Source organism: Carcharodon carcharias, chromosome 16, assembly GCF_017639515.1.
Source record: "Carcharodon carcharias isolate sCarCar2 chromosome 16, sCarCar2.pri, whole genome shotgun sequence".
Lineage (NCBI taxonomy): Eukaryota > Metazoa > Chordata > Chondrichthyes > Lamniformes > Lamnidae > Carcharodon > Carcharodon carcharias.
In genome coordinates, this window is record NC_054482.1 from 105,260,014 (window position 1) to 105,286,569 (window position 26,556).

Genomic DNA, 26,556 nt, shown 5'->3' on the forward strand with positions numbered 1-26,556 from the left:
TTTTTCACACTGAAGCATATAACTTCACACACACACTAAATCCTCATAGCTCTCAACCTCGCCCACTTTTGTCTCATCAGCAAATTTGGATGAAGAAACCAAATGCAATATTTCCAAGTCACGTACATAAATCGTGAACAGCAGGGGCCCAAGCACTGATCCCTGCAGTACGTCACTTGTCATCGCCAGTCAGTCTAGAAAATGACCCATTTATTCCCACTCTTTGTTTTCAGTCTGTCAATCAATTTGCAATCCATGCCAGTATATTACCCTCGATCCTATGTGCTTTAATTTTTCCCACTAGAGACTCTTATGTGGGACCTTATTAAAAGCCTTCTTGAAATCCAAATACACCACATCGACTGGTTCTCCCTTATCTATTCTAATAGTCACAGCCTCAAAAAACCCCAGTAGATTATTTAAGCATGATTTCTCTTTCATAAACCCATGCTGACTTCGTCTAAACCCGTTAATGCTTTCCAAATGTTCTGTTACCACCTCTTTTATAATAGACTATAGCATTTTTCCCATGACTGATATTAGGCTAACTGGTCTGTAATTCTGTTTTTAACTCTCCTTCCTTTTTTAAATAGTGGGGTTTCATTTGCCACCTTCCAATAAGTAGGAACAACTCCATGGTCTATAGAATTTTGGATGACCACCAATGCATCCAATATTTCCAGGGCCACTTCCTTTAGTACTCTGGGATGTAGGTTATCAGGCCCTGGGGATTTTTCAGCCTTTAACCCCATTAATTTTTCCAGCACTATTTTTTTTTAAGCTAAATACCAATTTTCTTCAATTCCTCCCTCTCACTAGACCCTTGGTTTCCTAACATTTCTGGGAAATTGTGTCCTCTTTTGTGAAGACAGAACCAAAATGTGCTCAATTTTTCTGCCATTTCTTTGGTCCCCATTATAATTTCTCACTGTAAGGGACTTACATTTGTCTCTGCTAATCCTTTTCTCTTCACATATTTATATAAGCTTTTACAGTCAGGTTTTATGTTCCCTGCAAGTTTACCCTCATACTCCATTTCCCCCTTCTTGATCAATTGTCTTGTCCACTTTTGCTGAATCTAAACTTCTCCCAATCCTAGGCTTGCTACTTTTTCTGGCAATTTTATATGTCTCCTCTTAGGATCTAATACAATCCCTAATTTCTTTTGCAAACCATGGTTGAGCCACTTTTCCTGTTTTATTTTTGCGCCAGACAGGAATGAATAATTGTTGTCATTCATGCATACGTTCCTTAAATGTTAGCCATTGCCTGTATACCGTCAATCGTTTTAGTAAGGTTCCCCAATCCATCATTGCCAACTTGCGTCTCATACCCTTATAGTTCCCTTTATTTAGATTCAGGACCCTAGTTTCAGATTCGAACATCCCCATTTCTAGACCTTATGATGGAAAGATCAATGAAGCAGATGAATATGGTTCGGCCCAGGACATTACCCGGAGGAACTCTTGTAGTGATGTCCTGGAACTGAGATGATTGACCTCCAACAACCACACCATCTTCCTTTATGCTAGGTATGACTCCAACCAGTGGAGAGATTTCCCCAATTCCCACTGACTCCAGTTTTGCTGGGGCTTCTTGGTCCCACACTCGGTCAAACGCAGCTTTGATGTCAAGGGCAGTCACTCTCTCCTCACCTCTGGAGTTCAGCTCTTTTTCCACATGTTTGAACCAAGGCGGTAATGAGTTCAGGAGCTGAGTTGTACTGGCGGAACCCAAACTGAGCATTAGTGAGGTTATTGCTAAACAAGTGCCACTTGATAGCACCTTTGATGACACCTTCTATTGTTTTACTGATGAGAGTAGACTGATGGGGTGGAAATTGGCTGGGTTGGATTTATCCTTTGTGTATACTGGACATACTTGGGCAATTTTCCACATTGCCAGTAGATGCCAGTTTTGTAGCTGTACTGGAACAGCTTGACTTGTGCTCCAGAATTTGTCGCACCCCAAGTCTTCAGTACTATTGCTGGAATTTTGTCAGGGCCTATAGCCTTTGCAGTATCCATTGTCTTCAGCTATTTCCTCATATCATGCGGAGTAAATCAAATTGGCTTAAGACTGGCATCTGTGATGCTGGGGACCTCCAGAGGAGGCAGAGATGGATCATCCAGTCAGCATTTCTGGCTGAAGGTTGTTGCAAATGCTTCAACTTTATCTTTTGCACTGATGTGCTTGGCTCCCCCATCATTGAGGATGGGGATATTTGTGGAGTCTCCTCCAGTGAGTTGTTTAATTAACCATCACCATTCACAACTGATGTGGCAGGACTGCAGAGCTTAGATCTGATCTGTTGGTTGTGGAATCATTTAACTGTAAATATTGCTTGCTGCTTAATGCTATTTGGTACATCCTTCTTATTTTCGAAAAAGTATATTCATAAAATTTGTCAAAGTACATTACATGTTAAATTTTAACTGTTATGTAAAGCACAATACAATTCAATTTCTTTAACTGCAGTCCTTGGCACTCTGAGGTACCTCACTACATTTAATTATATTTAAAATATACATTTACACTTCACGTCTTTCATATACATTCTGATGCAAAGAGTCCAAGGAGTTTCAACCCTGTGGTGTACAATAGCTGGAGGGCCTTAACTGTGGCCTTTCTCCATTGAGCCTTTAAGGCAGTTTCTCCACGCTTAGTGCACTCAACATGTAGTCCTGGATTTTGGAACATGCCAGTCTGCAACATACAATCATAGTCTTCTACTGCAAAGAGTTGACTAACAAGTTTCAGCAGGTCAGAGGGTTTTTCATCTAGTTAGTGTCCAACAGTAATTGAAGCTTATCCCTGGGAACAGCCCCCATACAGCACAAGTCCTGCGCTGCAGAGCTGCTCTGGATGAACCCAACCTTCCAAAGCTTCTTCGCAAATGTATGTTTCAGAAGGAGATGGACGATTGTTTCTTCCCCACAGCAGTTGCCTAGAAGGCCGCATGTGGTGGCGCTGAGAATCTGGGATTTGTGGAAGAATCTGTTTGGGAGGGCCTTTCTCACCACCAGCCAAGCTAGGTGCTGGTGTTTGTTTGAAAGTTCTGGCGATGAGGCATTCTGCAAAATGACCGAGTCTGCTCAGGCAACCACTCGACAGGATCCAGCATCTCCCATTCCCACAGGGCCTCAAGGATATTGTGTAGACCACTGCCCAATGGGCTTGCGGTCAAAAAATGTTTCTCTGTACAATGTTTTCCACAAGGGACAGGTGGTGCGGCATAGTCCAACTGAAATAAGTTTTCTGCACAACATGGTCAGACCCGTCCTTTGCAACACCAGAGACTGATAGAATGCATTGGTACTGGGTGTTTGTGTAGTGAGGATATACATACAGCTTTATGCAGTTGTGCAAAAAAGGTAGCTATCAGAATGGGGGAAACATTGGGCACATTCCCCCACTTTATCTAGAGATTTGTCCACGGTCCATTCCAGCCTCTAGACAAAGCGGATGATGACATGGGTGACCGTGGTGGCACAGGAGCAGGATTTGAGCCAGACCCACATGATAGTGCAAAAACAAGAGCGCCTTGCACCTGATGACCAGGGTATTACCCACAATGGAGGGGGAGCACTGCTCCCACATGCCCAGTTTCTATTTCACCTTAGCTATATGCTCTTCCTATTCTTGGCACACGACCAAGCCCCCTGAACCAAATCCCCAGCATCTTCAAGTAATCTGACCCAATGGTAAAGGAGACAAAGGATCAGTGGGCTCAGTTCCCAAAGAACATGGCCTTGCTCTTGCCACAATTTATTTTGGCTCCTGAAGCTAGATCAAACTGGGCCACAGATGCTCCTCAGTCTCCAACTGACAGCAGGTCCGAGCAGAAGACACCTCATATTTTAAGCATCTGCCAATAAAAGTATCCTATATGCCTTCTTGACTACCTTTTCTTCAGGGGTCTGTAGACCTCCAAGGCCTCTCTGTTCCTCTACATTTCTCAGTATTCTACCATTTACAATGCATTCCCTTGTCTTGTTTGTCCTCCCAAGTACATTACCTATCACTTCCCCAGATTGAATTTCATTTGTCATTTTTCTGCCCACTCGACCAGTCAATTCCTATCTCCCCACAATCTACAGCTTTCTTTCTCACTAGCAACCACTTGACCAATTTTTATATTCTCTGCAAATTTCATCATGCCCACTACATTTAAGTTCACTTCATTGATATGTACCAGAAACAGCAAGGACCCAGTACTGAGCCCTGTGGAACCCCACTGGAAACAGCCTGCCAGTCACAAAAACAACTCACCATAACCCTTTGCTTCCTGCCACTGAGTGAACTTTGGGTCCAATGAGCTTTTAAATTTTCTGACCAGTCTGTCAAAAATCTTGCTAAAGATCCATGCAGACCACGTCAAATGTGCTAGCATCATTGAATTTAGAACCTTCCCAGAAAAAATACATGCTGACTCCCTTCATTAATCTGTCTCTCCCTGAAATAACAACTTGTACTATCTGATTTTGCCCAATTTGCACACAGAGGTTAGGCTAATTGGCCTGTGATTACTAGGGTTATCCTTTCCTCAGTTTTTAAACAATTATATAAATATTAGCAGCCCTTCAGCACCCTGCCCATTGACAGAGATGATAGGAGAATGATGGTCAGAGCCTCCACTATTCCTTTTCCTGCTTTCCAAGGCTGCCTCGGATACACTTCATTCAGGCTTGGTGACTTAGCCACTTTCAAGGTTGATAAACACATTATTTCCTCCCTATGTTTATCCCATCCAATAGTTCATATTCCTCAACTATAATGTCTGCTCCATCCCCCTCTTGTGAAAACATACAGTAACTATTCACTTAAGAACAATGCTTAATCATTTTAACATAATTTAATTAATTAATTTAATCTGGAGATAGATTTCTGCTAGCCAAGGGTATCAAAAGAGAGGGAGCTAAGGGGATAGAGGTAGTTAGGATACAAATCAGCCAAAATCTTATTGCATGGTGAAAAAGGCTTGACAGGCCAAATGCCCTACCATTCTTCCTACACTCCTAGATTTCCACATGCAGTGCTAAACCCATTTCTCTTGTCACGGACCTGTGAAAAATTGAGTCATGATACTGTACCATAAGAACTGAACACAGGTACTACCCTCCCAAAATCTGAACAAGTCCGAACAAGCAACAAAGGCATTTTAATACTGGCATCAATGGACGGCTGTGGAGGGGGGGGGGCGGGTTCTGAATCACAAGTCCTGCTCAGCAACAGGTGACTACCATAAACCTGCTGGATTCACTAAGATCAGTCAGTCATCAGGAAGATCTGCTTTTTAAAAATATCCACAGGCACCAAGAGCCTTAAAAAGATGTTCCTCATACGCCTGAATTAACCACACTATTAACATAATTCATATGATGCAACACCTTTAAGTAACACATGAATCATCAAATAAAAATCACATCTGATATCGATCGTAATGTTTCAATACTTCTTACTCATTTCTTCTTCATCTTTAAAGGCGAAAATGATCTTGTTCATCATCTGGGATGTTTAGTAGAGCGCCAAGGTGACTATTAAGGCCAATTTACACCCAGGAGGTTCTGCTGCAAATAGGATAGCATAGGATACCGCAGACAACAGCATTTTCGACGAGTTCCTGGCTCAGGATTTCCTCTCCTGATATGCACTTGCTTTTTAAGGAGGCTGTACCGCTTTTTTTATTTGGGTGTGCCACTTGCAGCAATCCATGCCATGTCTTTCCTAAGATATCAAGTCGATATCAAAACTCCTATGTGAAGCCTTCAGAGTATACTTGTAGCACTTCTGACCATGTGAGAATGCACCCCAGAGTCAAGCTCTCAATAGAAGATTCACTTTATTAAGCACATTCTGGCTACCTGACCAGCCCAAACCTGGCCATCTGACCTTCAGAAGCTTCCAAAAACAGCTCATGTGAAAGGTCTTGGTACACAATCCAACCCCTCATGCACAGAATAGAGTGGGCAGAGCTATTGCTCTATAGGCTCTCAGTTTGGTAGGCAGGCATGCATCTCTTCGTTCCCAGACTGATGTTCAAAGCCTGGTGAAGGAGATACTTGCTTTGGAAATTCTTGCATGTGTCATGTCGTCAATATACCCATTCCACTCAGTTTATTTTACATCAGCACATCTTTGTTTGCAAATCCTTCCCTGATCACACCCCTCCCTATCTCTAATCTACTCCAGCCCCACAACCCTCTTCTAATTCTGGCCTCCTGAGCACCCCAGATTTTAAACTGTTCCACCATTGGTGGTCATGCCTTCAGCTGCCTAATCCCTAAACTTCTGTGCCTCTCTACCTCATTTTGTTCCCTTAAGGTGCTCTCTAAAGCCTACTTGTGATAAAGCATTTGATCATCTGCCCCTATATCACCTTGCAGTGTAATATTTTAAAGATCATAAGACATAAGAGCAGGAGTAGGCCATTTGGCCCAACAAGTCAGCTCCGCCATTCAATGAGATCCTGGCTGATCTGATAATCTCTCAACTCCACTTTCCTGCCGTTTCCCCATAACCCTTGATTTCCTTACTGATTAAAAATGTGTATCTCAGCCTTGGACTGGAAGATTATGGTAAGCCCTTCTGCTATCTCCACCCCCAGTTCCTTTAGCAACTGGGATGCAAGCCATTCTGACAGGCAACTATCTTCTTCATTGAAAAGCAAATTACTCTGGGTGTTGGAAATCTGAAATAAAAACAGAAAATGCTGGAAAAAGCTCAGCAGATTAGGCAGCATCAGTGGAGAGAGAAACAGTCACAATTTCATGACCGCAACCCTTCGCCAGAACTGGGAAATGTTAGAGATACAATAGTTTTGTTTTATAATGCTCCTGTTAAGTTCCTTAGAACATTTTATGTTAAAAGGCACTATATAAATAGAAGATATTGTTGAAAACAACTGTTTCAGGTAAAAAAAGATTTGCATTTTTATAGTGCCTTTTACAACCTCAATGCTACAATACACTGTACAGTGAATGAATTAATTTTGAAATGTAGTCACTGTTGTAGGAAAACAATTTAACTTCTAACTTTAAGCACAGTCAACAATTCTGGGCTACAGCTGAGAAACTGATTAAACAAATATGAAATCTGTAACAACTCTTTCTTTTCTTCCTAATCAACATCAAGGGCCCATTCTACATCAAAGAAGGGCCCTTTGTATTAGACAATGAGGTTGACAATGCAATGCCAAACTTGGGTTTTAAAACATGAAGACTAATTTTTTTTTTATTATTAATTGTGCTATGGTAGTTTGGATTACAAGAGACAAAAATCTGTGTGCCAACTCCCTGCATTTACATTGTTAAAACTAACTGTGGCTTTTAAAAGGAAACTGGATAAGCAGCTGAAGAGAACAGATTTGCAGGGCTACAGGGAAAGGGTGGGGGAGTAGGACTAGCTGATTTTTTCTTGCAGAGAGCCAGCATTAAGACAATGGGCCAAACGGCCCCCTCCTTTGCTGTAATCATTAATGATGCATTACTATCTGTTCTCTTATCCCCAGGATCATAGACCCATGAAAATATGTATTAATAATATTATTTGTCAATTAAAGGAGCCAATTTTAGGAATGTACGGGGCAGTCTCCAAAAACATCAAGTAAAAAGCACAAATTGTAAAAATGTCTTGAGGGGAAAATAAGTCCCATATTCTTGAGACTACGGGAAAAAAGGAGGAGGTTTAACACTAATGACACACCATTAGCCTGAGGCATGCAGTACTCCAATCAGCAATGGCAAAGGCATGCGGTCCTCCTTCACCCCATTAACAAGAACACACCACAATAGAGCAAAACTTCACATCTCCTTCAAAACCTGTTTAAAGTAGCAGCACCTACACAGCCTCAAAATTTCAGAAATCATGGTGCTGAACAGTGTCTCTTTCATGTTACTTTCCAGCAGGGATGACCATCACACTGACATAAACAGTAAGTGAGCAATGCTTGATGCTTGTAAGTGCGCCCTCGATAAGTCTTCTTCCAAAAGGGTACCCTTGACCACTTTTATCCTTATAAATTACCACACCATCTCAAACCTCCCTTTCCAAGGTCCCTAAAATGTGTTGTCACCTCCCAAATTCATGCAAATCTTTCCGGAAATTCCATGTTGAATCCCTCCTAATCAGGTTTCTGCACCACCACAGTACTTGAACACGTATCAACCACAAATGATTTCCCATCTGACTGTAACCGTGGTAAACTAGGCCCCCCCACAACCTGTCTTCAGCCTTTGCCACAGCTGGCGGCACCATCTTCTTCCAACATCTAGCTGGGTGGGACAGCACTTACCAGGTTCCAGTCATAGCCAGAGAATTACTTGCAGTGGTTTGTCTTCCTGCTCTTGCACTATCATCTCTGAAATGTCCCTAGGATCTATACTTGGGCCACTCTTAATCATCACTTGCCCCTCGGTGCCATCAACCAATCCATTCCCCACATCAAGAAGGGGTTACAATCTCAAGATACAGGGTAGGCCATTTAGGACTGAGATGAGAAGAAACTTCTTCACCCAGAGGGCGGTGAACCTGTGGAATTCGCTACTACAGAGGGTTGTGGAAGCCAAGTCACTGAATATATTTAAGGAGGAAACGGGTTTCTAGAGGCATCAAGGGGTATGAAGAGAGCGCGGGGAGCATGGCGTTGAAAGAGAGGTTCAGCCATGATCATATTGAATGGCAGAACAGGCTCAAAGGGCCGAATGACCTACTCTTGCTTCTATGTTTCTATGTACACTAACCACATCCAGTTCAACCTCAACACCCCTTCTCTTGACCCCTCCACTGTCTTTAAAGATAGGTGGCTTGTCCAAGGGCCAGTACTGGATTATTTCATTCAACTAAATTTTGGGAAAGCTGAAGCCATTGTCTTCAGCTGCTGCCATTAACTCTATGTACTAGCCACCAACTCCATCCCTCTCCCTGGCAACTGCCAGGGGCTGAACAAGACTGTTCACAACCTGTGTCCTATTTGAACCAGAGATTCGCATAGATATATAATCAGAAGCTACCAAGAAAGCCTAGTTCCACTGCCTCTATGATATTGCCAGGGTCTGTTTCACCTCAGCTTGCCTGCTGCCGAAACCCTCAGCAATGGCTGTTGCCACTAGACACAACTAGTTCAACACACTCTTGGCCAACCTCCTATCTTCCACCTTCCATAAACACTGCTATTCATATCCTAATTCAAGTTCTGTTCACCTATCATGCTGTGCTTATTGACCTATACTGACTGATTAAGCAATGCCCTGATTTTAAGGTTCTCATCTTTGTTGTCAAATCTCTTCATGACTTGCCTGTAATCCCCTCCAGCTATACAACCCTCCCAGATATCTGTGTTCCTCCAATTCTGACCTTGAGCACCCCTTATTTTACTTGCTCTATTACTGGTAGCCATGCCTTCACCACTGAGGTGTGAAGTTTTGGAATTCCCTCCCCAAACCTCACCGCTTCTCGACCCCTTTCCTCCTTTAAGATGCTCCTTGAATCTACTTGTTTGACCAAGCTTTTGGTCACCTGCTTCAATATCTCCTTATGTGGCTGAATGTCAAATTTTGTTCCTGTGAATTGGCTTGGGATGTTTAACTATGTTAAAGGCAGTTTTTAAATGCAAAAGGTTGTACGACATTTTTGGTTTTTAATACAATATGAAATATTGTGTCTATGGTGAATTTATATAAATCAGCAAGAAGGCCTTCAAGAAAAGGTCTAATTCATAAGCTGAAGTGTTGAAATTCCTTTCTACCTATCTTTCTACCTATGTGGGTTAATGTTCTTTGTACTACTTCTTCATTCTCTCACATTCTGTGCAAAAAAAAGGATGTTTAAAAAAAAAATAAGGCTTAATGTTTCCCTGAAACTTCAAAGTATCAAGCGTACCCACTTTTCACTGGGGGGTGGGGGTGTGTGTGTGTGTGTGTGTGTGTGTGTGTGTGTGTGTGTGTGTGTGTGTGTGTGTGTGGTGGTAATTCCCCTTTAACCATCCTCCCACTTCATAGGTGCAACAGCCTTCTGGAACCTCTTTCAAATTCATGTGAGAACAAAATGTTTAAGAGTTATGACGCTAGCACTCATCAATGACATTTACCTTTCTGTCAATAATGCTGAAATATAGCACCCACAGAGACATCAAGGAACAAATCAGAAAATGACAAACTGCAGAGCTCCATACAGCATCATTAAGTTCAGGTACTAATCAGAGGATTGACTTACAAAACTTAGTTAGGGAGAATCTGAAGATATATTAAAGTAAACACCTAAACTTGCTCCATTTATACCATGGAAAGATTTGGTAATTTAACTACACATCTGCAGAGTTACGTGAGTCAAAAAAATAAGATTAAAACAAATGCACATACTAGAGGAAGGTCTATACAGGTCAGGAATGTGGCAGGCATAATACTGGCTTCACCCTCAGGGCAAAGGCAGCAAGCACTCAAAATTGCAGATGTAGCCTACATGCACTGGTAGCTGCTGCTTACATGTAGTCGGTACGTTGTCCAGCAGCTACAGGCATACAAGGAAACACCGTCAGCCCCCACTCCCACATTCCAAAGCAGTTATGGTACATCAGCTTTGTGGCGTTTGATTTACACAACTGTACCTGCTTTTATGTTAATGTTACATTAAAAAGTTCAGCTCCATTTTAGTAAAGGGCAACAACCTAACTTAACTATCTTCCAGGCTGCCATCAGTAAAACATATCACAGGTTTAGTCGGAAGACCAACATCAAGACCTCTAGATTTTTCACATGTGCCGTGGCTAAGGTTTTACAGCAAGGTTGTGCAAATGCACAACAGCAAGACCACAGGTATAGCCAGTTTATCAAATGCATCAACCTCAGTTAAATGTTGCAGTACAGCATACTTCTCTCAGACTTTACTGTAACAGAAAGTGGTTATCAGATTTCCGTTGTTATTGCAAGTAAACTGTCAAGATAATGGGGTAACAGCAAGTCAAACAGTGATAAGGGTACAATATGCCTTAATGTCTCCGGAGTAGGGGAAAGGCAAGGCATCCAGCATTCCCACTAATGGTATTCTTAACCTTTGACATGTATATCATTATTGGGCAAGAACCAAACCTGAATATGGAGGAAGAAAACACGACTTAAAAATATAAACCTGATGTTTGAATTAGCATACAAACACAAAAATTGAATTCAAATAAAAGAAAAAAAGATATTGTTGATTTTAAGTATTAACACTACTTTCATTTATAGTGTCTATAACACAAAGAACATCACAAGGTACTTCAAAGATCAAGGAAAAATGAGTGCTGATCCAAAGCAGGACATATTTGAAGAAGGGTAACCAAAAGCTGGACCAAAGAGCTGGGTTTGAAAGAGAGTCTTAAAGGACGAATGGGGAGATGGAAAAATCAGATGGGTTTTAAGGAAGGAATTCTATTGGAGCATGGACCTGGATAGCTGAAGACACAATAGTCAATGGGCAATAAAGGAAAGGAGGCATGCATAAGAGACCAGAACTAGGAGAATGGAAAGGACGATTGTAGGGCTCAGGAAGTACATAGATAGTTGGGGCATGGTCACAAAGGGATCATGAAAATACTGGTTCAGGTGTTTTAAATGTCAGATATTGGGAAAGCTGGAAACCAAAACCACCAAAGGGTTATAGGTGAGCCAGGTTTGGAGTGTACGATACAGCAGAGTTTTGGAAGAGTTGAATTTTACAGAGTTTGACTGATGGGAGGCAAGCCAAATGAGTGCTGAAGAGTCAAGACAAATAGGTGACTAAGGTTTATCAATGAGGGTTTCAGCAACTGATAAGCTGAGGTAGGGGTGGAGACAAGATGGAGTTGGGTAGTCTCCATGACTAGCAATGGGTTTAGAAACTCAGCTCAGAATAAATGCCAAAGTGCAACATTCTGGTTAAACCAAGGAGGGGGATAGTATCAGTGGCAAGGATATGAGGTTTGCAGCAGAGGATGAAGACAATGGCTTTGGTCTTAACAATGCTTTACTGGAGAGAACTGTGGCTCATCCAAGATTGGATATCGGACAAGTCAGAGGCAGCAAGGGGGTCAAAAGGAGTAGATTTGGGGATCTGTCAGCATTTGTATGGAATCTGACTCTGCTGCTGATGACTCTTTTACCTGCTTACTGCCCTTCAGTGACAAAGTGCCCAAGGATAGACTACGGGGAACTCCAGAGACAACAGTGCAGGCCAGGGTAAGAAACTACTGCTGGAGATGATGGAACATATCAGAGTGGAAGCAAGTAAGTAAGGGTAGACCCAATGAGCTGAATGGAGGAAAGGTCAACAGTAGAGTAGAGTACCACTGTCCAGGAGATCTATTTCTGATTTTGGTTAGCTCCCTGACCTCCAGTACAGACTTGTGGATCCACAAAAGACAGGGTTGACAAGCCCATCAGCATAAGGAAGGGAAGCTTAGGAAAATATTTTTTCAAAGAAAGATGTTTGTGTTGCTAGGTTTACTTCAGTTACCAAATGCTGCTTGAGACTCCTGCATTATAAAAGCAACTACACATTGATACTTAAGATGTGTTTATATTGCATTATGCATAAACCCGAAGTTTGCTAAGTCTCCACACTCGTCACCGATTCCAGCAACCAAATCACCACACACCCCCCTCCAAGACAACCTTGGCATCTAATCTGACCGCTAGCCTAGTTTCCAATACCATATCCTCTTCATCACTGCCTACTTGCAGCAACCAAAAATACTTAAAAGACCAATCCTCCAATAATCAATTTCACCAAGACCCTATTAGAGGGGGTTTTATGTAATATAAAACTACTAAACCGACAACCCTACAGGTTTTATGCTAGAGTAGGGAACAGAAATGCCATTCAAACACAAGATTTGAGCCAATTACAAAAAGAGCCCTTAAAAGTTATTATAAATGTAATTTTCAATCAACCGAAGTTGCTATAAATTTGAACAGATCACTTTTGATGCAGACCAGAGACTGTCAAGAACCTGTTACAATCACAATATGGACAGACTGGATAAGATTGTCTGTACCAAGCAATATGAGTCAAATTCCTTGGGGATTCAAAAACAAGCATTACATCACAACTCAATAGTGAAAGGAAAAGCAGTTACAAAAAAAATGCATCCTAACTACAAATAAGAACTCTTTGCTTAGATCTACACTGGTTGCAATTGAAGATGTACCTCATCAAGAGATTACTAATTTGGCCAAGTTAATCCATGAACACAGTATGGTGAAGATTTTAATAGTTGCACATACAAAATCATTTGACAACAGATGGACAACAAACTCTCAAGTGCTTCTAAACGACATGACAATCTGCAAGAGAACTCAGTCAAACAGTGGGCAAGTTACATCTTTGAACACATTGCCAAATTACTTTTTTGGTTGCCCAAAATAAATTAAATCTTTCATTCATTTTAATTCAAAAGCTTCTCAGTTAATTCAAAAGCTTCTCGATAATGCAGCCAAATTTGCCCTTACCATGTTTATTTTTTTTTAAAAAGAACTGCATGCAAACAAATCCATGGTGCCATCAGTTGACCTATGAAAGTCTGAGGCTCAAAGTTTACTTTTTAACTGAGCAAGCGCTCAGTAAAGGCAATGGTAGAGTTATTACAATTGGCTTTAGTGGCTATGGTTTAGGGGAGGGAAGATGCAGTGTTCTAATTTATTTGCTGCCCAACCTTCTGTTCTAGAAGCAGTGTGTGTGGATGTTGGGAAAGAAATAATCAATCCAGTTGCAATGTCCCTTTCCCACAGTCGCACAATCTGTCGAAGCTTATAATGCATTTTCAAAATAATGATTCACACTAATGGTTCCAACCCATTCATGGTCACATCATTGGGAAAATGCTTGCAGTTGCTTCCCAATAGCCTACACTTCCAGTCTTCCCTGCAGAACTGGTAACAGAGGCTGGGATTGGGGTTTTTTTGACCCGGGGAGGGGCGGGGGGGGGGGGGGGGGGGGTGTAAGTGCATCACTCCACATGTGGGAAAAGAAAATAAAATGTATATATAATTCTAGACAAACTAATTAAACCAAAAAGTGTGTTGCAAACCTTTAACACAAGATATTGAAAAAACAACATAAACCACCAAGGGCAAAGCTAGTTTGTGAAGGTCAAACCACCAAGGTTCTATTACTGCTGTTGCTCACTGCAATTGAATTAAAAGAACATGGATTGGAGGAGGGAATAGAATAAGTTTAGTATAAAGTACCTCTTCCACCTACGTGCAAGGATGTAATTCTAGATACGGAACCTGAATACCGTTTACAAACCAAGACTTCAGCTCCAGCAGCTTGCAGTGGAATGTCAATTATCTGTGCTCCAATTATTTGCCAGGATTTTTATGGGGCAAAATGTCATGCAGCATCTCATCTCACTGGTGTTAGAAGACTGAACAATCTACTTCCTCTCTGGCATATCAACCTCATAGCCAGAGATAGTTATGCTATTTGTGGTGTATTTTCTGTGTCTACATTTCGGGGCTTGTGGATAAGCAGAAATCTGGACTTTTATTACATCTGGTTGGTGAAGGAGAGAGAGGCGCATTCTTTATTATTGCTAAAAGAATTTTAAGAGTGGTTACAGCACAGGTGTCATCTATGCTAGCCCTCTGAGGGAGCAGTTCACCTAGTTCCACTCCCCCTTTTCCCAGTAACATTGCAATTTTTTTATTTTTCATGTAATGATTCAACTCCCTTTTGAAAGCCCCTACCTCCACCACACACTCAGGCAGTGCATTAGAGATCCTAACCATTCGTTATTTCATACAAAGGAGAGCTTCACTTGTATTTAGACAGACATAATTATCGTTTTTTATGTCACTGACAATCAGGGCTACTTTAGTTACTTCAAAGTTGACAGTATATGTCCTATTGATTTAGTGCAACTTTCAGTGGGCAAGACAACATCCAAATTTAAGCTGGTTTTCACTCAGTTTCTTTCTTATCCTGCTAGAAATTCAAGTGACACTACCCAATTCTTTCCTGCTATTACCTCCCTCCTTACAAGTGCTTCAATTTTCTCCTCAAAGCTTATTTTGCAGCCTTGCACCATAATTTTTTTTTCCCCACAGCCTGACTCTGGTTACCTTTGTTGCATTTTGCTGTCTTTAGTTTCTACACGTCTGTTTGTAAATAGTAGCTATTTAGCATTTCATACATATTCATCAAGATGCCCCTTGTTCCCTCACAAAATCCTTCATGTAAAATAATTTCTTTCCAAGCCCCCACCACAACCCAATCATTCCACCCACCCCCCCCCACCTCCAAACTGAGATGGACTGCCTTTTTCTCATCACGTTTTGCTACTTTCCAATCTTATTTTCCAAAGCTGTCATTCCCTCCCATCACCAAATGTCATCCAGTCCAAGCCTCTGCTCTCTAGCTGCCTTCTGAACACTCCCTGATGCTATCCAACTACCAATGTGCGTGATGCTTTTTGTAGGATTCCTTGTGCCATCTTAGCGCTCTGCATTACACCAAGTAATGGCATAGTGCAAAGTCAAAAATCTGTTCAAGCACAGCATTCACACCCTTCAACATTAGAAACCACCAGACTCTTCCAAATACAATAGGAGAGTATAGTGCACAAGTCTAGTTTGACGTATGAGATTGTGGGCCACTTGCGAAGCTGCTAAAGATTGTTCACATCACAATAGCCATAGATAGGTATCTACACTTACAGAATCCCTCTGGTCTGCCATGTAGCCTAAATGTGATCTAATGCCTATCTGTTCCTATTATTCCCAAGTCTTCCCTTCTAGTCTCTTTCTTTTTTTTGGGTTAATTCCTCATTATTCGACAGGTGCCTTCTCTGTTTCTTGCAACTTCGTTGTCCAACACTGGGGCTACTCTATTTTGTCTGCAGATCTTTTAGCTTTCTTGCAGCAGTCTTTTTTTTCATAAATCAATGATGCCTTTCAGCATTTGACCTCTGGATTGAGATATGCCATTTTTCAAGGGAGCACTGAGGCATATTTACTGCACTAATTTTATATTTTTGTTGCATTGCTTCACTGACCTTGGTTGTTCTTTTTTTAAATTGAGGTTGCATTGTTACTTGTAGTTTGTTCTTTGTTGCTATCTTCCTGAACACTAATTCCTGAATCAATAATAGTACAATTTTTTTTGAATGAATAAATGTATTTCCTTTGAGTGTGAAGTATCCTTTGTTTTATTTTTGCCTTTTAGCCCCTTACAGATCCATGAGATCATAGCAAGACAAGTGCTGCTCCCAATAATCACCTGGATTGATCCTGGATTCTTTTTGGAGCCACTCTAACAAGTGTACAACTGGTATCAGTGCAAGACTTAGTGGTCCTAACGGAGAACCGAAATGGTAGATTTTGTGGTTCTTGCCAATTGGTCAACTAGTTATAGCAGTGAGTAGCTGATCTTTATTGGCCAGGAAGATCTAAAGTTTGACTCCCGCTTGGTGCTAGTTTGCTCTTGGCTTGGGCAGTGGTAGCTGTGCTAGAATTAGGGAGGGGATTAGAAATAGCTATGATTATTTGGCTATTGTCTCACCCGCTGTTAAAAGTATACACAGATTTCAGATGAAAACAGAATTAAGCATGGCTATCAAACCACCATGGTTAAATAGCCTGCCAGTGTTTTGATTAAAGCTGAAAACTGTTAACTGGTGATATTGTCAATGAAAATAAGGAACTGCAAACATGCCGAATAATTACTGCACGCTCATATTAATGAGTGGAGAAGGAGGGTAGCATGTCAGATATTCCAAGAAACTAATATTGAATTGGAGCAGGAACTCACTATAATTAACCCAAGCAAAATAACCGTAAAGAAGAAACTAATGACACTTAAGGGTAACAAACCACCCCCTCCCCCAGATTAGATCTTTTAAAACCCTGGGTTAGAAACTTAGATGAGAACATTGGAAGATTATAATTACAGCATCTGCAAAGTTCTCTCAATTCAAGAACTGTTCTTTGAGAGTGGAAAATTGGGCTTAGGCATGTCATTTTGCTATTCTATAAAAGTGAGGGGGAAAACAGGGAACTATAGACGAGTCAGCTCAACATGTTGGTAAATTGCTAGAATCTAATTAAGATAAGGGAGGCTGAACACCTTGAAAATTTTCAGCTGAAGAGGGAGAGCTAGCACAGATTTATAAAGAGTAGATTATACCTGACAAATCTGATTGATTTTTTTTTGAAGAGGTGGCTAAAGTAGCGTGGACAGAAGGATGTTTCTTCTGTTCTTTGCTCGAAGGTAGATCCGACACACAGGTATGGTAAGGAGGCAGGTCCCAAATCCACCCCAGCTGGAACAGGGATCAAACCCAGTGCTGTTGGTACCAATCTGATCCACACCAGCCATCCAGCCAACTGAACCAAAGAGTCAGTTGTTGGGCAACATGCACTTTTACCACCTGCCATTGACATATGTTTTTATTACTCATCCTCAATTGCCCGAGGTGGTAGGGGTGAGCCATCTTCTTGCACCGCTGAAGTCCATGTGATGTAGGTACACCTACAAGTGCTGTTAGAAAGAGAAGGCTTTACAAGTTGATTATCAGTTTGGCCACGTTATGAACGCACCTTCCTTGGCCATTAAGTCCTGGAGTAGGACTTGAACCTGGTGTTTCTAGCTCAGAGGTACGGACATTACCCACTGCACCATAAGACCTCCTAGGAGAAGGCTCCTGGATGTTATTTTATATGGGCTTTCAGAAGGCATTCAATAATGTTCCTCATAAGAGACGGCTACCTAAAGTTAAAGCTCATGGAATTGAAGGCAAACTCTTAGGAAATTGGCTGCGTGACTGGAGACAGAGGAGAGAGATAACAGGCAGGTAATCTAATTGGCAAGATGTGACTATCAGTGACCTGGAATCATCTGTGTTAGGGTCTCAAATGTTCACCATGTATAAAAATTTAGATGGAATGAAAAAAACATACCCAAATTTGATGACACACTGATAGGCAGCATTATAAGCTGTGTAGATGGAAGTACAAAATTACAAATGAGATATTGATAGATTAAGTAAATGGGCAAACTGTGGCAAATGGATTTCAATATAGGCAAATGTAAGATCAAGGCTAACAGAATCTTGGTCTTTACATTTACAGAAATAGAATACAACAAGGAAGAAGTAATGTTTCAATTACACAAAGCCCTGGTTATACCACACCTGGAGTATTGTAAGCAACTCTGGGCACCACACCTTAGGAAGGACATACTGGCCTTAAGGATTGTAGCATAGGCTTACAAGAATGATACCTGGACTCCAAGGGTTAATGTGCAAAGAGAGATTACGCAAACTAGGGTTTTTTTGTATTCCCTGGAATTTAGAAAATTAAGTTCAAAAGTTTCCAAGATATTGGGAACAGAGGGTAGATTTCTGTTAGTTGCTGAGTTAAAGACGAGAGGGCATAGTCTTAAAAGAAAAAGACAGACCTTTCAGGAACGAAATTTGGAAACACTTCTACACACAAAAGTTTAGTAGGATTTTAGAACTCTCTTGCACAAATGGCAATTGACCTGAATCAATTGCAAATTTAAAATCTGATTGATAGATCTTTGTTAACCAAAAGGGATATGGGGCAAAGGGAGGTATGTAGGGTACATTCACAGATGAGCCACAATCTCACTGAATGGCAGCAGAACTGGAACGAAGGCTAAATAACTCCTCTTGATCTTATGTTCCTAAAGCTCATACATGAAGAGTAGCCATTTGGGCACAAGTAGCTGTGGAATCATGTATTAACAAAGATTGAGGGAAAAGGGGAAGGAAAGTTAAGATAAAACAGCAGGGTGAAACTGGTCTTCAGCACTGACAGCATTGGAGAAAAAAATGGCGCATGTTGGAAAACGAGCTACCAATACACTATCACCCATTTTGCACTCCCACCCAAGAAAATACACCCAGTACCTCTTCCTGGGGCTCAAACACAAAACAAAATTAGGCACTGCTCCTAGAAGGCAAGTGATTTACACACAGCATTTTACTATGATAATTTTGAGAATGAAGAGGGGATATATTATGCTTGAAATATATCCCCACTTAATTTCCAAGCTGTCCTTTACATAATGATTATTCTGGTAATCAATCATAGAAACATGTCAAAGTCTGCCACTGTTTACCAACATCCTACAAAAACTTTTTAAATATTGAAAGTATATGCTTTTATTTTTCAAGTGCTTTGGAAGTTCACAGTTAAAAGTCATAGGAAATGAAAATTGATATTTATAAATAACATTTTCTGTTAATGAAAAAATTACAATCTTGAAAAGTTAACGACCAACAGGTAGATATGAGCACAGTATGGGCAACAACATACTGAATTTCACTGATATTAAATGAAAAAAATCAAACTTGTTGGGTCTAACTGCAAGGGTTTATGACAACCAACAAACTCAGCCATAACATTATGTATCTTTTTAAAAAGAATGTAAGTCTCTCATGCTATTGCTTAATAGATGTTGAGAGGCACGTGGTAGAGTTTAAATAAGATGTGGTAATAGATAGTGAAGCAAGTCAAGTGGTTCCTCTTCATCTCCCTCACCTCAAGATTTATATACACGTAGTTTTGCGATTAGCTTCTCGTTATGTAAATTAGTCATTTGGTCGTACAGAACTTGAGTATTGTTGAAAAAATGAAACATGATGAGGCTTCTCATCTTGCACTTGTCAGGACACTTTGCAAGAATACCAATACAAGGGATAAACAACAATGTATACTCTGTATATATAGAGTGTGCTGACTGGTTGAGGCATTGTTGTGTAGAATGCACCAGTGATGGTGACTGAGTTAACTGCCAAACATTGTTTGAAATTTAAACCAGGGAGCTTGACCCCAATTGGTCAAGGCATTGCTCTGGGTAACGAGTCAGTGAATGACTGCCACTTATTTTGCTTAGGTGAAACAGGCACAATGTGTACATGCTCTGTCTGCAAGGAACAGGGTCCTGTGTATTAAGATATGTAGCTTCCAGTACACACAAATGCATCACACTGTGAGCCTGACTGACCATCTTAAATTGGTTGTCAGCGTAACTCTTAGCACACTGAGGATTATTTAGTGAATGTTGTCCAATTGCAGAACCACATCTAAAAGTTGGACACCGTGTTTTGAGTTTTGCAAGCACGGGCTGGTTGGGTACAGTCTGTACCTTGCCCATTGCGAACAGTGGCTGGGACATGCTGTTTGATACCACCCACCAATCTTCGGGACGTAAGGCCTACATATCTAGCATCACGCTGGCACTGAAATTAATGTACCACATTACTCATTTGTGCGATATTCGCCACTATGAGGAAGCTGCCATCAAGCCAAAAGGGCGTTCTGCCTATCACACAGGGGACAGAGGATTGAGATCATAATGTACGGAATGCTCCGCCACTGTTCGCAACAGGTAAGGTACAAACTGTCCTCAACCAGCCCATGGTTGCAAAATTAAAAAATGTACAACATTAGATGTGATTCTGCGATTGGACAACATTTACTAAATAATCCTCAGTGTGCTAAGAATTACACTGACAACCAATTTAAGATTGTCAGCTGGGCTCGCAGAATGGCGCATGTGTGTGTACTGAAAGCTACATACATTAATACACAGAGCCCTGTTCTTTGCAGACAGAAAAAACACATACACACATTGCACCAGTTTCAGTTAAACATAATTAGTGACAGTCATTCGCTGACTCATTCCTCAGGGCAATGCCTTGACCAATCAGCGTCAAGCTGCCTGGTTTAAATTTCAAACAATGCTTGGCAGTTAACTTCAGTCACTTGTCACTGGTGCATTCTGACAACATCTCTACCAATTAGCACTCTCTTTGTGTTCAGTATAAATTGTCTTCCCCTTGTATTGATATTCTTGCGAAGTGTCCTGGTGAGTGCAGGACGTAAAGCTTCAACATGTCTCTTTTTCCAACAATACTATGTAAAACATACGTGCTGGTTCCATCCTCCATTAACCGTTGCAATAAAGAAAATCTGCCGCAAAGAGGATTTTTTTAGATCCTCTTTGTACCACATGGCAGGAAGATTTGTGTTTTATCCGCAAGATTACGACACTAGATTTGGATTGTAACATCAGCTGACAGGAAAAGAATGTTTTACTACAAAGTAACACTCACACTGAGTTATGCTCGTGTACATTTATTGTAAGGACATATGATACCCCAAACAGTACATTTGCAAAATTTACTATGGGAGCAGGTTCCAATTACATGAGATCATTCAAATATTTGAATGGAAACTTCATTCTAATCCTGTTAGAAATTTAGTTTCCTGATGCTTTCCTGGACAGGATTTCAGTACTTATCAATCTGTAATGATCCTTACATGTGTATGCAGAAAGACATTACGTTTAGCCTTTACTGGATTTTATTGACCTTTGACAACATTTATACTTTTGTTCTTTTTCCACAGCTGATGAAGCAGTACCCAGTCCTGAAAATGTATTAACACATATCAATCTCCTAACTGATGCAGCCAGTATAGAACAAAACATATCATGCTCAATAAAACAAAACCTCCATCTACTAAATCACTTGGAATGACAAGGGTGCTAATTAAAAAACTGACAAGCTTAAATATATAAAGCCCTAGTCAAAATAAAACACTACTCCTGCCAATTTGAAAAATTAAATGATATACATACAAATATACTATATATCAAAACAGATAAATAAAACAATTCCTCCCCAAACCAGCTAATTTATCCACAACAGCCACCTTGAAGGTAAAGCAGATTTAAAGATTTAAGATAGAAACCAAACTGTTCTCATAGCAGGAATTTGCAAACTCGCTCTATGCCTCCATTAAAGGATATTAAAGAAACGAAAGACTCGGTGCTAGGCAGGTGGCCAAGAATCCAACAACAATTAAACAGTTTTCCTTCATTCACCAACCCCGGACCCCTGCTACCACCACCACCACTCCAGTGGCTAATATTAAAGCAAACTCAAGGCCTGGAAGGTCAGGCTCTTCTGGATCAACTGGTCTCAACTTTTTCTACACATCAAAACTTAAAAACACACAGGCACAACAGCGGCTGGCAAAAGACGACCCGCACACAGCCAGACACACAATTGCATAGAAGAAAATACTTAAAAGAAAACTTAAAGAAGCACAAAAAAAAAAGCTGGACGTCCCCCACAATATTTGTTCCCCCTCTGCCCCAGATCGCTCTACTTAGAAACACTTTCCTCACCATAATTCATTGGACGAATATAAAACCAAAAAAAAAAAGGAAGAAAAGCATTGGAACGAATTTAACTTTTTTTTTTCCCCCTTATTTGTTTGTTTGTTGTTCCAGCAGCAGTTTGTAAACTTGAAAAAGTCAGGCCCAGGAGGAGGGTTTTGAGAGAGAGAGAGAGAGAGAGAGAGAAAAAAAAGAGAAAAACAAAAAAAGTTGGGAAACCATATATATATATATATATAAAAAACTAAAAGTAAATAAAACAAATTGCAAGTGTGAATTAAGTGAGCAATGTTGCCTGTTGCCCACACCCTCTCACTCTTGCCCTGAGACCTCCTTCTCTGCAACCCCCCTCCTCCTCCTCCTCCTCTCCTCTCTGTGTCTCTCCCCTCCTCCTCCTCCTCCTCCTCTCTCCCTCACACACACACACACACACACACACACTCTCTCCCTCCCTCCCTCCTCCTCCTCTCTCACATTCCCTCTCTCCCTCACACACACACACACACACACACACTCTCCCTCCCTCCCTCCTCCTCCTCTCTCACATTCCCTCTCTCCCTCACACACACACACACACACACACACTCTCCCTCCCTCCCTCCTCCTCCTCTCTCACATTCCCTCTCTCCCTCACACACACACACACACACACACTCTCCCTCCCTCCCTCCTCCTCCTCCTCCTCTCTCCCTCACACACACACACACACACACTCTCCCTCCCTCCCTCCTCCTCCTCTCTCACATTCCCTCTCTCTCTCACACACAGACACACACACACACACACAGACACAGCCGAACCCTCTTTACCTGGACTGGATCCGCCGCCATCTTGGCCTCCCTCTCTCCCGGATCCGACGATGACGGTGTCGCCGAGAATCCCAATTTTCTTCTCTTTTATGTTACAACAGGGAGAGTGGTCGCCAACTGGGTGGGTGGGAGTTGGGAGTTGGGATTTGGGGGGCGGGGGGGGGGGGGGGGGAGAGATGATGACTTGTTTACTTAAGTTATTCGTTTATATATTAGATAAGTTTCTTTTTTCCAAAAAAAAAAATTAGACCCACCTCAGTGCATCTTCTCTCCCCCTCCTCCCCCCTCCTCCCCTTACAAAAAGCCGGCGGCTGCCACAAAACAACCCCCTCCCCACCCACCCCCTCAATAAAAAACACAAACTCTTTTTAAAAAGAGAAAAAATAAATTACATCCAAAGGGAGGCGGGCTTTTAAAAAAAAGTGTCAACTGGCCATTTACTTCCAATTTCTGAGTTTCAGTCATGAAGAGAATTAATTGCTGCCGTCTCGTTCTCCCAAACTCGCGCAAAAAGTTTTCTTTCGTGGTTTTAATTATTCCCTCCCGCTCTTTCTTTCTTTCTTTCTTTCTTTCTTTCTTTCGTTCGTTCTCTCTCCTCTCTCTCTCTCTCTCCCCCCTCCAGTTTCTTTCTCTTTTTTTTTTAATCCCTCCCCCCTACTTTTCAGGGAGGATGGGCACAAACCAAGTGTTTAAAAACGTGAGCCTCCGCCCTCTGAGGAGGGCCCGCCCGCCCGCCTGCCTGCCTGCCTGCCTGCCTGCCTCCGTCCCTCCTTCCCTCCCTCCGCATGAACAAACCCATCATGTGATTCCCTGTTCCCAGCTCGTTTCAACAGACCGCCAGCTACAACTCTATCTCGTGTGTGCGTGTGTGTGTGTTTGTTTTCCCTGTTCTTTGTTCAAAAAAACTCCCCAGGTTTTTTTTATATATTTTAGTTTCAGTTGTTGTGAAATGTTTTACAAAGGCCAACCCAACAGATAAACTGGATAAACTTCTGCCACTTACGCAAACTTTTTTTTTGACACTACACCTCCACAAACTTTTTTTTTCCTCCCTCTCCCTCCTTTTAATTTCTGTCACCTTTGCCAAGGAAAGGCAAAATGTCACCCTGAGAACTGCATTTATATAGTGCCTTTCACAGCCAATTAAACTTAACAACCAATTAGGCTCTTCTTCAAAACATAGACAAAAATAAAAATACCTGGAAAAACTCAGCAGCTCTGACGGCATCCGCCGAGAGGAACACAGTTAACAGTATGACTCTTCATCAGAACTAAGGGAAAATAGAAGAGAGGTGAAATATAAGCTGGTTTAAGGAGGAAAGGGGGGTGGTGGAACAGGTAGAACTGGATAGAGGGCTATTTTTTGCTATTGCTATTTTTACTTAGTTCTGTTGAAGGGTCATTCGGACTCGAAACATTAACTGTGTTCCTCTCCGCAGATGCTGCCAGACCTGCTGAGTTTTTCCAGGTATTTTTGTTTTTGTTCTGGATAGAGGCCTAGTGGTAGGTGGAGATTGCCAAAAGATGTCATAGACGAAAGGACAAAGAGGTTTGATGGTGGTGATCTTAGTTAGCTAAGAAATGTGCTAATAGGTGACATTAAGGGTACAAAGCAGGACAAGCAAGATATAGGTAGCGCTGGTGGGGGTGGGGTGGGGTGAAGGGATCAAAATAGGCTAAAAGGTAGAGATAAAACAATGCATGGAAATACATTTAAAAATAATGGAAATAGGTGGGAAAAGAAAAATCTATATAAATTATTGGAAAAAAGGGGGATCAGAAAGGGAGTGAGGATGGAGGAGAGAGTTCATGATCTAAAATTGTTGATCTCAATATTCAGTCCGGAAGGCTGTAAAGTGCCTGGTCGGAAGATGAGGGGCTGTTCATCCATTTTGCGTTGAGCTTCACTGGAACATTGCAGCAGGCCAAGGACGGATATGTAGGCATGAGAGCAGGGTGGTGTGTTGAAATGGCAAGCGACAGGGAGGTCTGGGACATGCTTGCAGACAGACCAAAGGTGTTCCGCAAAGCGGTCACCCAGTCTGCGTTTGGTCTCTCCAGTGTACAGGAAACTGCATTGGGAACAGCGAATGCAGTAGACTAAATTGAGGGAAGTGCAAGTGAAATGCTGTTTCACTTGAAAGGAGTGTTTGAGGAGGGGGTAAGTAAAGGGGCAGGTGTTGCACCTTCTGCAGTTGCATAGGAAGGTGCCGTGGGAGGGGGTTGAGGTGTAGGGAGTGATGGAGGAGTGGACCAGGGTGTCCCGGTGGGAACGATCCCTGTGGAATGCCACCTGGGGGGGCGGGGGGGGGGTGGGGGGGTGCGGGTAGTGGTGAAGGGAAGATGTGTTTGGTGGTGGCATCATGCTGGAGTTGGTGGAAATGGCAGAGGATGATCCTTTGAATGTGGAGGCTGGTGGGGAGATAAGTGAGGACAAGGGGAACCTATCATGGTTCTGGGAGGGAGAGGAATGTGTGAGGGCAGATGCGCGGGAGATGGGTCGGACACGGTTGAGGGCCCTGTCAACCACCGTGGGTGGAAAATCTTGGTTAAGGAAGAAGGAAGACATGTCAGAGGAACTGTTTTTGAAAGTGTGTCATCAGAACAGATGCGACGGAGGTGATGGAACTGAGAGAACAGGATAGAGTCCTTACAGGAAGCGGGGTGTGAGGAGCTGTAGTCAAGGTAACTGTGGGAGTCAGTAATCTTGTAATGAATATTAGTGGACAGTCTATCACCAGAAATTGAGACAGAGAGGTCAAGGAAGGGAAGGGAAGTGTCAGAGATGAACCACGTGAAAATGATGGAGGGGTGGAAATTGGAAGCAAAATTAATAAATTTTTCCAGGTCCAGACGAGAGCATGAAGCAGCACCGAAGCTGTCATCAATGTACCAGAGAAAGAGTTGTGGGAGGGGGCCGAAGTAGGACTGGAACAAGGAATGTTCCACATACCCCATAAAGAGACAAGCATAACTGGGGCCCATGCGGGTACCCATAGCCACACCTTTTATTTGGAGGAAGTGAGAGGAGTTTAAAGAGAAATTGGTCAGTGAGAGAACAAGTTCAGCCGGATTGAGGAAAGTAGTGGTGGATGGGGATTGTTCAGGCCTCTGTTCGAGGAAGAAGTGGAGAGCCCTCAGACCATCCCAGTGGGGGATGGAGGTGTAGAGGGATGTAGAGGCACTTTTCCAAGCCTTGTCACTGTTGTAATGTTGTAAACAGGACAGCCAATTTGCATGCAGCAAGCTCTCACAAACAGCAATTAATGACCACGTAATCTGTATTTTTCTTGATGTTGATTCAGGAATAAATATTACCTGGGACACTGGTCTTCTTTGAAATACTACCATGTGATCAACTTCTAAAATAAAATTCTAATTTTATTTTGTAGTGTGCAGCTGATTCATTTAACTGTGCAGGTTCATCAAAGTTTTTGTACAGCTCCAAGTAACTGAAATGGGATGACTTCTGTGCAGCCTGCACAAGAACTTTCCAGTTGTTGTATAGCTTAGGGGGAACAGCAGAGTATCATTTAAGGGCACCTGAGAGGTCAGACAGGACCTCAGTTAAATATCTCAA

The 26,556-nt window shown here is 41.8% G+C and overlaps 1 protein-coding gene across 4 annotated transcripts in view; it reads right to left on the reverse strand.

Annotated features, from left to right (window-relative positions):
- Positions 1-23,598, reverse strand: part of LOC121289062 (serine/threonine-protein kinase N2-like) — a 109,011-nt gene extending 85,413 nt beyond the window's left edge. For 3 of the 4 annotated variants that reach the window (XR_005945487.1, XM_041208037.1, XM_041208035.1), the window contains exon 1: positions 22,977-23,116. Coding sequence is in view for 3 of the 4 variants with exons in the window: in XM_041208037.1 (XP_041063971.1) it covers positions 22,977-22,997 (21 nt within the window). In the remaining variant the exon portion in view is untranslated. Of the gene's footprint in view, positions 1-22,976; positions 23,117-23,417 lie in introns of those variants that run through there. The other variant, XM_041208036.1, reaches the window with a different exon arrangement.
- Positions 23,599-26,556: the final 2,958 nt, after the last annotated feature.